Source organism: Lepisosteus platostomus, chromosome 5 (assembly GCF_059453375.1).
Source record: "Lepisosteus platostomus isolate fLepPlt1 chromosome 5, fLepPlt1.hap1, whole genome shotgun sequence".
Lineage (NCBI taxonomy): Eukaryota > Metazoa > Chordata > Actinopteri > Semionotiformes > Lepisosteidae > Lepisosteus > Lepisosteus platostomus.
This window is the reverse complement of record NC_142615.1, coordinates 69,230,663-69,243,211: the sequence shown is the minus strand read 5'-3', so window position 1 is coordinate 69,243,211 and position 12,549 is coordinate 69,230,663. Positions and strand designations below refer to the sequence as shown.

Genomic DNA, 12,549 nt, shown 5'->3' with positions numbered 1-12,549 from the left:
CCGCTATATACAGATTCAGCCACGCAAATCATTACATCATACCGCGGTACGTGATTGGCCGGCCAAAATGACCGACAGAGGCGCTCGTGGTGCGTTGGTCGGTCGTGGAAAGATTTCATCATTTGATCTCTTTACTGTGCACATTTTAAGCTGCTTAGTATTGAATATTTATATGGAATTGTACCACTAAAGGGAAATTTTAGTAGATAAGCATAAAAGGAAGAGGAGCATAATGCATCTGAAGGTCATAAACGATATTTATTTAGGAACAAACATTATGTCACAGTATTTTAAAGAAAAAATACACACCAGTCTTCCATTTCTCCCTGAACATTTTAAACACCAAAGTCTTACATGTGGTTATTTCAGAAACCGGCCCACACAACACAACCGCCGGCCCACCTCGGCGTGATCGGCGTGACCTCAAACCCGTCGAGCTCAATGATAAACAGACACTTTTGACAATTTTTCCTCAAACCCGTCGGGCTCAATGATAAACTGACACTTTTGACCCAATTTTACCTCAGACCCGTCGAGCTCAATGATAAACAGACACTTTTGACCCAATTTTACCTCAAACCCGTCGAGCTCAATGATAAACCGACACTTTTGATCGAATTTTACCTCAAACCCGTCGAGCTCAATGATAAAAAGACACTTTTGACCCAATTTTACCTCAAACCCGTCGAGCTCAATGATAAACCGACACTTTTGACCCAATTTTACCTCAGACCCATCGAGCTCAATGATAAACAGACACTTTTGACCCAATTTTACCTCAAACCCGTCGAGCTCAATGATAAACCGACACTTTTGATCGAATTTTACCTCAAACCCGTCGAGCTCAATGATAAAAAGACACTTTTGACCCAATTTTACCTCAAACCCGTCGAGCTCAATGATAAACAGACACTTTTGACCCAATTTTAGCTCAAACCCGTCGAGCTCAATGATAAAAACACACTTTTGACACAATTTTACCTCAAACCCGTCGAGCTCAATGATAAACAGACACTTTTGACGCAATTTTACCTCAAACCCGTCGAGCTCAATGATAAACAGACACTTTTGACCCAATTTTACCTCAAACCCGTCGAGCTCAATAATAATCTGACACTTTTGACCCAATTTTACCTCAAACCCGTCGAGCTCAATAATAATCTGACACTTTTGACCCAATTTTACCTCAAACCCGTCGAGCTCAATGATAAACCGACACATTTGACCCAATTTTACCTCAAACCCGTCGAGCTCAATGATAAACAGACACTTTTGACACAATTTTACCTCAAACCCGTCGAGCTCAATGATAAAGACACACTTTTACACAATTTCACCACAGACATTTTCTCACTCCTATGACTGTTTTCTCATCAGCCTGAGGACTGAACGAGTTCAATGAAGAAACGGAGGGACAAGTCGCCACTCACCGCCACAGCCCGGGAAACATCTTCCGTCTCCAACACGAACAGCAAACGTCCTCTCGGTGCGCAGAAACGTCCAGAAACGCGTTGACTTTGGACTCAGTCAAGTTTAACAGGTGTATAAACGTGCTGAAGAGCCCCAGACTGGCGAAAACTCTGTCAGACCGATTATACTGACGCAGTATTATATTATAATAGCGTTACAACATTGATAGCATATGATATTGATTACCCTGACGCAAACGCACACTTTTCCACCAATATCTACGTTCGTGAAGAACAAACTGCTGCTCTAGACGACATTATATTTAAAAAACACACGAATTGACTGGTTGAAACGTGTTCAAACCGCGGTTGACCTGTGGCTTCAGCTCGGCGACGCAGAGACACGGCGTCCATGAGGGCGGGAAAGAAAAAAGCTTGTATATTCTAATAAAAAGCTGACTAAAACCAATTATTACTGATAAAATAAGTTCAAACTCGGGAAACCGCGGCGGTGCAGGAGCCCTCATGGCGGGAAAGGCGGGAAGCGCGACCATTAGGAATTCAAACTTCAAACGAGATGTGCACCTGCCCCGAGTTCTCGCAGGGACCGCCCCCCTGTCCCCTCTCAGCCAATGGGCTTCCACCACGGTGGAGTGACGCCCCGCCTCAGCCCTCTCCTCCAATGGGCTTAAGGGACACTCGAGTGACGCTCTCGGGAGCACTCCTCCCCGGGCAGGGCTGTTATAAGCCCTCTGAGTGACTGACCCAGGTTTCAAAAGCTACCCAGGAGGCTCTACTGTACACAGAGAGGGGTGGGAGGGGGAACTGTTGATCTCAAACCGTCAGGAAGGATAGCACAGACACCAGCACCAGCGACCCCCAGCAGGAACACGCAGACTCCACACACAGACACCAGCGCCAGCGACCCCCAGCAGGAACACAGAGACTCCACACTCGCTCCTCTGACACAGTTTCACTCGTTTGTCCTCGCCGCTCGGCTCAGGGGACGAGTGAGGACAGATTCAGGGAAAGAGCAGCACCGACAGTGAGTCACTGGGGAAAAGAGAGACTCTTTCTCTGAGGAGCAGGGCGGTATTGGCTTCGACCTGCTCGCTGGAGGTGCTGTGGTTCCAGTTTGCGATGTGATGAGAACAGAGATTCGTCCAGCAGTTTCAGGACTCAACCTACAAAGTGACTTTTCAGCTGATGTGACAGAGGACCAGCCTAGAGGACCAGGTATTGAAGAGAAACAGGAACGTGAGATTTTACCTCCTTCCAGCTGAAGTACAGCAGTAGAAACCTATTGTTCGCTTCTTTAGAATGATACAGAAACGCTGTTGGAAAACAAAGGTGATTATGAGAGGAGTAGTTGAATAAAAATCGGAATCAAGCCCTACAGGACTAAAGGGATCCTGCCTGTTGTAACAGAGCCGACTGACAGGAGCTGGTATTTCATACCAGACTGAGAGGATTATACTGGGGAGAATAACAGACAGTCAGGAGATCAAATATTGTAGGGTTACGTTACAGGACTCCCGTCTCCTGTGGAGACACACCTGTGGGGTTTACATTGTAAACCAGTGTAAACTGGGACTGGGACCAACCCGGATCAAGACCAGACCTGAGAGCTTCAGGACTCTCTCCCACTGGTGTCCTTTTCTCTCTCTCTGTCCTGTGTCCTAACAAACCCCACTAATCCCCCGTGTGGGAAAGAGGACCCGCTCGTCCCTCCTGTCCTGTCCCGGTGTCGCCGTCACTGGGACTGGAGCAGCCGGAGAGGAGACGCACTTCCAGAACTTTCCTTCCCGCTCGGCTCTTCCCCTCCTGAGGAAAGAGCATCTTCCCACACAAACAGCCCGTTTCTCTCGGAGACGCCCGCAGCACAGGGGGCCTTTTCCCAGGACACCAGGACTCCCCTCGTCTGCGGAAACACCCGGGAAGAGCCTCCCAGCCCTTCCCGGGATTTCCAGGACAGGAGCGGCTCCTCAGCTGGGAATAAAACCGCCCCGAGAGGAGCTCGAGCGCTCGGGCTCGGAGCGTCGCTTAGCAACCGGCGCCGCAGCGGCATCCAGAGGACGAGCCGGAAGCGGGTTTTGGCGCCAGTTCTGCTCTCTGATGATCGTCTCAGGAGAATAAAGTCGATAGAAAAACATAAAAGTCCATTTCTCTCCCTCCTCTGTGGAAGCCGTGACCGCCAGGGAATGGAAAGAAAAAAAAACGCGCCGCGGTTTCTCGCCGTTTCGGCTTTAGATCTCGAAATTATGACTTTTCTGACTCGGGCATTGCGAGATATAAAGTCCCAATGACCAGAAATAAAGTCGTGATTCTGAGATTGTAAGTCGCCGTTGCGAGATATAAAGTCCCAATGACCCGAAATAAAGTCGTGATTCTGAGATTGTAAGTCGCCGTTGCGAGATATAAAGTCCCACTGACCAGAAATAAAGTCGTGATTCTGAGATTGTAAGTCGCCGTTGCGAGATATAAAGTCCCAGTTGCCGGACGAGCCGGTTCTGCTCTTTGATTATGGGCTCAGGAGAATAAAGTACACACATACACATACACATACTGTAACGCCCGGTTGTGAGGAGGAAGCGCCCCTAGGCACTCATAGTACCGCTGGGCATGCTGGGAGTTGTAGCCAGGGAGAGTCTGAGGGTCAACACGATGACCAGCGGCTGACCCTACCTGTGTAAATAATGTCATAGTAGTTCTAGTGTCTTATAAGTGTACTGTATAGCTTGTTGTTAAGTCGTTAAGTAATTACCACCCTATAGATGTGTGCGTGTTCCGTCATGTGTGTGTATATTCTGTGGTTGATAAAGAATAAAGTCTGGTTCGTTTATCGCGTCTCCACTGGTCCTTTGTCCTGAGAAGAACCTGTAAATGCTACAGTATATTCTGTTCCATACAAATACACAATATCAGAATTATATCCAAAAATATTCATGACATTTATATATATATACACAAAGAATACCAAAATACAAACATGATCAAAATAGAACATTATTTAAAATTAGTTTTCTTCACATGGGGCACTAAGGGCTGGTTTTCAGTGAGTCAGATCTCTTACGAGGAAGAGATCAGTGTTTCAGTGGAGAGTCCTCACTCTGTGTCCAGGAAGTATCTGGTCTTCCTCTCCCGCTGGGAAAGACTGTGTGGATCAGTGACTGACCTGCGGCAGTGTCTCTGTGTCTCTCTGTCACTCCAATAACACTGCCTGAGCTCCTCCTCTCCCTCTCCTACTCCTGTCTTCAGCTCTCCGATCTCCTGTCTGTTTCTCTCTCCTGTCTGTGGGCTGTGTGTGTCTGCTCATTGTGTCTGCGGGCTGTGTGTGTTCTCTATGTGTCTGAGGGTTATGTATTCTTGAGTGCCTTCAGGTTGTGTGTGAGACTATGTTGTGACTACTGTGTGTGCTCTTGTGTGTCTGCGGGCTGTGTGCGCTCTTGTGTGTCTGCGAGCTGTGTGTGCTCTTGTCTCAGTCATCTTCTGTGACCTTCTTCTCGATGTGCTGCTTGTGGTCCTCAATCACTCTCCTGTATCTCCTGTGTGTCTCTGATGCCACACAGTGAGTCTGTCTATCACTGTGTTTTGTCTCTCTATTGTCTCTCTGTATCTCTCTACTGCCTCTCTCAGCTCCTCGATCTCCCTCCTGCAGCTCCTGTGCTCCTGTCCTGCTGGAATGAACTGTGTTGTCGACACACTGACCTGCTGGAGAGTCTCTCCGTGTCTCTCTGCCTCCTCTCTGGCCTTTTCCTCATAGTGCTGCCTGAGCTCCTCCATCTCTCTTCTGTGTGTCTCCTCTCTCTCTCTCCTCTCCCTCTCCTGCTCCTCTCTCACCTCCCCCATCTCTGTCTGCAGCCTCTCTCTCTCCCCTCTCTCTCTCCTCAGCTCCTCCTCCAGCTCTCTCCTCCTCCCCTCATCCCTCTCCTCCCTCAGCCTCTCCTCCAGCTCTGCTATCTTCTCCTCCAGCGCTCTGATCTTCTCCTCTCGTGTCTGGATCTCCTCCTCCATCCTGCGGAGGTGGTTCTGCAGCTCCTTCTGGTGCTTCTCCCTCAGTCTCTCCTCCTCCCTCTGTTTGCTCTCCTCTCTGTCCCTCAGGATCTGCAGTTGCCTCTGTCTGATCTGGGACTCGGCCTCCTGGTACGTCTCAGTGCTGTAGTAGCTGCCCTTGTTTCCTGCTACCAGCTCCTCTATCTTCTCCAGCAGCTCTGTGACCTGAGTGCTGCCCCTGTCCTTGTTGTTGAGGGCGTGATACCAGTTCCCACACTTCTCCAGCAGCCACTGGAGCTCCCTGGTGCCTGTGTGCACAGACTCCTCCAGCGTCCTGCTGGTCAGCTCATCAGCGTGGGTGAGCAGGACCATGGTGTGTCCCAGGGCCCTCTCCCCGAATATCTCCAGGACTGTCTCCAGCGTCCTCCTCTCCTCCCCTGTGGATCGGCCCAGCGGGGTCACCAGGAGGAAGGCGTGGGGTCCCGGGGCAGACAAGTTAACACAGAGCCCCACATCCCGTCTCCTGTCCCCCTCAGACAGTCCGGCGTGGAGCCAGTCTGGAGTGTCCACCACAGTCACCCGTCTCCCGGACACTTGTCCTGTCCTCTTCCGGCTCTCCTGAGTGACCGCGGAGCTGCTGGCTTCAGAGGGAAACTCCTCTGAGCCCAGGATGGTGTTTCCTGCTGCGCTCTTCCCAGCACCAGTCCTGCCCAGCAGCACCAGTCTCAGCTCAGAGGGGCGGGGCTGAAGTCTGGGTTCGACTTCACTCACTGCAACAGGAGGAGAGACAGGAGCATCAGGGAGGTGACACATGAGAGGAGATGACCCTCTCCACATATAAGAAGGGTTCAGTTTGTTCAAAAGTCAAAATTTAAAAGGCATTATGAAGGAAACTTACAGAATGAACATCCGGGTAATTAACCTTGAGTATCAACTAACTACATAGTTTTACCTGATGTTCATGATTTTTCCTTGTGTCAGATCTATTTTTTCAAAGTGACTCGAGTTTCATCTGAAAAGTCTGTGTTCATTTGCTGGCCTCAAGCAACACCAGTCATGCTGCAGTACTGTACTGTTACAGGGGCAGAGTGTAGAAGGACATTAATTGAAGAAGGAGAGATAATCTCTTCACCCCAGTGAAGAACAGCACTCTAGGAGAGTGTGCAGTCCAGTGCAATCAGCCTGCTGGTATTTCACTCTGTTCAGTAATTCTCCATCTCAGCCTGTTTGACACAGATTCTACAACAGGCTGCTGCTGTTCAGTCAGACTCACTGATCTGCAGACAAGCTGTGACGAGTCCTTCAGACTGATGTACAGAAACAGCTCTTGTCTGGGGTTCTAATGATCTGCTGATGGGCTCTTTCACCCACTCCTGTCCTGCTGGACTTCAGAGCTGCCTTTGACACTAACAGATCAACTGAGGAGGCCATCGCCCCTGGTCTACACACTGCCCTCTCACACCTGGACGAGAGAGAAACGTATGTGAGAATGTTGTTGTTGATTACAGCTCAGCATTCAACACCATCGTACCCTCAAGGCTCATCACCAAGCTCCGGGACGATCAGACCTGGACCCACCACACCAACCCCGTAGACAAGACAGCGCCTGTTCTTTCTCCCCAGACTGAAGAAGTTCAGCCTGCCTTCACACATCCTGACCAGCTTCTACAGCTGCACCACTGAGAGCATCCTAACCGGCTGCACCACTGCCTGGTGTGGTAACTGCTCCGCCCACGAGCTCAGGGTCCTCCAGAGGGTGGTGACACTGGCTCAGAACACTACTGGCTGCGCTACTGAACACAGAGGATATCTACAGTGTTAATGCCTCAAGAAGGCCAGGTCCATCCTCAGGGACCCCAGTCACCCTAAACACAACTTGCTCTCTCTACTACCATCTGGAAAACGGTACTGAAGTATCAGACCAAGACCACCAGGTGTCAGAACAGCTTCTTCCCCCAGGCAGAAAGACTGCTGAACAGCCAACCACAGCAGACACCTGCAGTTACCTCCTTGAACTGACAGGGGGCACTGGCACTCTCAGGACACCTACGAAGAGCACTAAATACCTCCTACCCTGTACCCTACTACTGTCAGGACACCTAAATACCTCCTACCCTGTACCCTACTACTGTCGGGACACCTAAATACCTCCTACCCTGTACCCTACTACTGTCGGGACACCTAAATACCTCCTACCCTGTACCCTCCTACTGTCAGGACACCTCAATACCTCCTACCCTGTACCCTACTACTGTCAGGACACCTAAATACCTCCTACCCTGTACCCTAAGACTGTGAAGACACCTAAATACCTCCTACCCTGTACCCTACTACTGTCAGGACACCTCCATACCTCCTATCCTTGTGTTACTTCCACACAATCTGTGAATTGCAATTGTGTAATCTGTTGTATCCCAATGTTAACCCCTATAAATTCCTGTCCTCCAACTCTTCCATCCCTCTTAACGAGCCTTTAAAGAGCTCGCAGATTTCAATGCTGACAACACCGCTGTGTGCTGTACTGTTCGTGCATCGATCAATAAACCTTGATTGATTGAGTGTTGGTCCGACAGTCTTGAGGAACAGATTACAGAGACTGAGCTGTTGTGTGATGGATTAAATCTAATCTCCCTGAGAGAAAACAGTTCAATTACAGCACAGAGGACTTAAACAGACACAGATCTGTGTGCCACTGTGTTAGTAACGCAGTACAGAGCAGAGCACAGTATGATTTTAATTCCTAACAGGACACAAGATGGTTGAATCTCTCAGTCTGATGAGCAGTAAGATCAGTGACTCAGTAATACAGCATCAATCACACTCACTGGCAGGAGGGTCAAAATCTTTACTGTTCCTCCTCTTGACAGGCAGTCTGGGCTCCTCTGTCTCTTTCTCCAGCTCCTCTTCCTCCAGTGTCTTTCTCATCTTCTCCTTCAGCTCCTCTTCTCTCCTGCTCCACTCCTCCTTCAACCTCTGTCTGAGCTCCTCTTCTCTCTCTCTCTCCCTTCTTTCATACTTCTGTCTCAGCTCCTCTGTCTCTCTCTGTCTCTCCTCCAACCTCTGTCTCAGGTCCTCTGTCTCTCTCTGTCTCTCCTCCAACCTCTGTCTCAGGTCCTCTGTCTCTCTCTGTCTCTCCTCCTCCCTCTGTCTCAGCTCCTTTGTCTCTCTCTGTCTCTCCTCCTCCCTCTGTCTCAGCTCCTCCGTCTCTCTCTGTCTCAGCTCCTCCGTCTCTCTCTGTCTCTCCTCCTCCCTCTGTCTCAGCTCCTCCGTCTCTCTCTGTCTCTCCTCCTCCCTCTGTCTCAGCTCCTCCGTCTCTCTCTGTCTCTCCTCCAACCTCTGTCTCAGCTCCTCTGTCTCTCTCTGTCTCTCCTCCTCCCTCTGTCTCAGCTCCTTTGTCTCTCTCTGTCTCTCCTCCTCCCTCTGTCTCAGCTCCTCCGTCTCTCTCTGTCTCAGCTCCTCCGTCTCTCTTTGTCTCTCCTCCTCCCTCTGTCTCAGCTCCTCCGTCTCTCTCTGTCTCTCCTCCTCCCTCTGTCTCAGCTCCTCCGTCTCTCTCTGTCTCTCCTCCAACCTCTGTCTCAGCTCCTCCGTCTCTCTCTGTCTCAGCTCCTCCGTCTCTCTCTGTCTCTCCTCCTCCCTCTGTCTCAGCTCCTCTGTCTCTCTCTGTCTCTCCTCCTCCCTCTGTCTCAGCTCCTCCGTCTCTCTCTGTCTCTCCTCCAACCTCTGTCTCAGCTCCTCCGTCTCTCTCTGTCTCAGCTCCTCCGTCTCTCTCTGTCTCTCCTCCTCCCTCTGTCTCAGCTCCTCCGTCTCTCTCTGTCTCTCCGCCTCCCTCTGTCTCAGCTCCTCCGTCTCTCTCTGTCTCTCCTCCAACCTCTGTCTCAGCTCCTCCGTCTCTCTCTGTCTCTCCTCCTCCCTCTGTCTCAGCTCCTCCGTCTCTCTCTGTCTCTCTTCCAACCTCTGTCTCAGCTCCTCCGTCTCTCTCTGTCTCTCCTCCTCCCTCTGTCTCAGCTCCTCTGTCTTTCTCTGTCTCAGCTCCTCCGTCTCTCTCTGTCTCTCCTCCTCCCTCTGTCTCAGCTCCTCCGTCTCTCTCTGTCTCTCCTCCTCCCTCTGTCTCAGCTCCTCTGTCTCCCTCTGTCTCAGCTCCTCTGTCTCCCTCTGTCTCTCCTCCTCCCTCTGTCTCAGCTTCTCTGTCTCCCTCTGTCTCTCCTCCTCCCTCTGTCTCAGCTCCTCTGCCTCTCTCTGTCTCTCCTCCTCCCTCTGTCTGATATATTTCTCCAGTTCAGTGTATACTTGGTCAATGTCAGTGGTGAAGTACAGCCCATAGTTTCCTGCCACCATGTCCTCTATCTTCTCTAGCAGCTCTGTGACCTGAGTGCCGCCCCTATCCTTGTTGTTGAGAACATGATACCTGTTCCCACACTTCTTCACCAGACACTGGAGCTCCTTCCCTCCTCCCTCAATGTGTTGCTCAATTGTTGTGTGTGTCAGTGTGTCCCCGCAGGTGAACAGCACTATTGTGTGTCTCCACACTCTCTCACTGAGAAGCTCCAGATATTCCTTTACTGATCTCCAGTCTGTGTTTGAGTCCACATTAATCACCAGGAGGAGAGTGTGGGGTCCTGGGGGACACAGAGACACAGTACACACAACCTCCTGTCTGATCTGCTGTGGATCATTCCTCATCAGCCACACATTCCAGCCTGGAGTGTTGACCACAGTGATCTGCCTCCCACCTACTTCACCCTGTCTCTTCTCACACTCCTGAGGTTCTCCCTCAGTGTCAAACTCCTCTCTGCCCAGGATGGTGTTTCCTGCTGAGCTCTTCTCAGACCATCTCTGGCCCAGCAGCACGATCCTGATCTCTGAGAGACGCTGTGGTGCCTCATGGGAATCAGCCCGTCTCTTCCCTGTCAGAGAGAAAGATCACAGATTATTTACATGATTAAGTTCTCATCACAGATATCTTCACTCTTCATCCCATTTAAAATTCACGATAAAAACTCCTCTATATCTTTTCTATTGTCCCTGCCCTGTGAGAGTGGAAAATCACAGATTATTGAGATTATTTTTCTGTGTATTCTCTGTGGTATACAAAAATGTTCTGTTAATGTTAATCAGACTGTATTCTTAAAACATTATTATTCTGTATTATTACAATTTATATTAAATATTTGTTTATTTTAACTGTTCTCTCAATAGTACATGTTTATTTTTCATCAGGATTTTGTTTCTTAGAATAATTTAACCTCACTGAAAGGTTAGATTTCTCTCATCTGATAAACAACACAGACATTTTTCCAATGTCTTCCTTGCTCATCTTTACCAAGGGCGCCAATACTTCTGGAGGGCCCTGTAGAGTCCCACTAACACTCTGAGTGTCCAATGGCAGTTCAGACATATATGGGACCCCTGTGTTCAGAATGAACCTTTATACCACCTTATTTTTAGATAAATGTAAAAAACTGTAAAATCATTCAGTCCATCCTGATTCTTCAGTAGTGAGTCTAAAATGTCACATTTCATAAAAACTTTTTGGGACTCAGCCACCTGGCTGGGAAATCTCTGTGTTGTATAGTTTCAAACCGCTTAGAAACTACTACAGTGTGGATCTACTGTGATCCACACTGAAGAGAATTAGCGTGATGTTAGTTTAAAAACAGTGAAACTGACAGGGTGGAGGAACTGAGTCTCTTTAGTCTGAAGGGAGTGTCCCACACTGACAGGGTGAAGATAGTGAGCCATATATATACAAAATATTCAACATCCTCAGTGACAGTCAGTCATCATTAAAGACCAGTTAGATATTGAAACCTCAGAGTTCCTCAGAATTTAACACTGAAGCTCAAAGCAACACTAAGACTTAAAATCAGGAGTGGGAGGCTCTACTGTACACAGAGGGGGGTGGGAGAGGGGAACAAGCTGCCCAGCGCTGTTGTTGAAGATGATACCCTGGCTTCTCTCCAGACACAGCTGGATGAGCTCCTCCAGTCAGGACATGGGGCTCTACTGTACAGAGAGGGGTTAAGGGAGGGAACAAGCTGCCCACTCAAGACAGTACAAGCAGCTGCATGAGACCCTGGAATCATTACTAATTATGGGCCAAATAAATTCCTCTGTTGTTCATCTGTACTGATTCCTCTCTGGTATTATCAGCTGTACAATAAACACGGCCCCTGAGCAACAAACAGGAAATGTTCATATCTGAGCGTGTCTGAGTATCATGAATACTAACAGTGTGAATCCAATACCATCAGCAAACAGTCAGGTTTAACATCAATCATTCTACATTAAATAAACACCTTACTAAAATATTTAGTACATTCCAAACAGCTTGAGTTGACAGTACTGATCCCTGATCTCTGACAAGAGAAAGTGAAAGTACATCAGCTCCTGTCTCTATCTCCAAGTTCAGACCCTGTGTGTCTGACAGACAGAACACACTCTCAGCAGACAGGAAGACACTTCTCCAGCTGCTGCTGTGCTCTGTGACAGAGAAGAGACCCTCAGTGACTCCCTTACCGATACTCTGACAGGCAGAACAAGAGAAAACTCACCAGAGCTGAGCGCTGCCATCTCTCTCTTTCTCCTTCTCTTCCTGCTGATGTGAGGTGGCGGGTTTCCTGTCCTCGCTGTGACGCTGCTCTGGCGCCACCTAGTGTGGATTCATAAAGTTAATCACCAACTGAACAGGTACATCAGTAAGAGCAAAATAAAACACCAGAATACCCAGATCAACTCTTGCCAGCATCTTTGGACACTGGGGTCCACACCCCTACTCTCACACACAGTGTCCTGGATCTGTACTGACCAGCAGTCTGGACACTGGGGTCCACACCCCTACTCTCACACAAAGTGTCCTGCATCTGTACTGACCAGCAGTCTGGACACTGGAGTCCACACCCCTACTCTCACACACAGTGTCCTGATCTGTACTGACCAGCAGTCTGGACACTGGGGTCCACACCCCTACTCTCACACACAGTGTCCTGATCTGTACCGACCAGCAGTCGGGACATTGGGGTCCACACCCCTACTCTCACACACAGTGTCCTGGATCTGTACTGATCAGCAGTCGGGACACTGGGGTCCACGCCCCTACTCTCACACACAGTGTCCTGATCTGTACTGATCAGCAGTCGGGACACTGGGG

The 12,549-nt window shown here is 49.4% G+C and overlaps 1 protein-coding gene across 3 annotated transcripts in view; it reads right to left on the bottom strand.

Annotated features, from left to right (window-relative positions):
- Nucleotides 1-4,336: 4,336 nt before the first annotated feature.
- The window catches only part of LOC148671947 (uncharacterized), a 206,332-nt gene continuing 198,119 nt past the window's right edge, over nucleotides 4,337-12,549 (bottom strand). The window contains exons 3-5 of one of the 3 annotated variants that reach the window (XM_088632729.1): nucleotides 8,228-10,306; nucleotides 4,906-6,172; nucleotides 4,337-4,813 (exon numbers count right to left, since the gene is read on the bottom strand). In XM_088632729.1, the coding sequence (XP_088488855.1) occupies nucleotides 4,938-6,172; nucleotides 8,228-10,306 (3,314 nt within the window). In that variant the 3' untranslated portion in view covers nucleotides 4,337-4,813; nucleotides 4,906-4,937. Of the gene's footprint in view, nucleotides 6,173-8,227; nucleotides 10,307-11,953; nucleotides 12,009-12,549 lie in introns of those variants that run through there. The other 2 variants (XM_088632730.1, XM_088632728.1) reach the window with 2 other exon arrangements.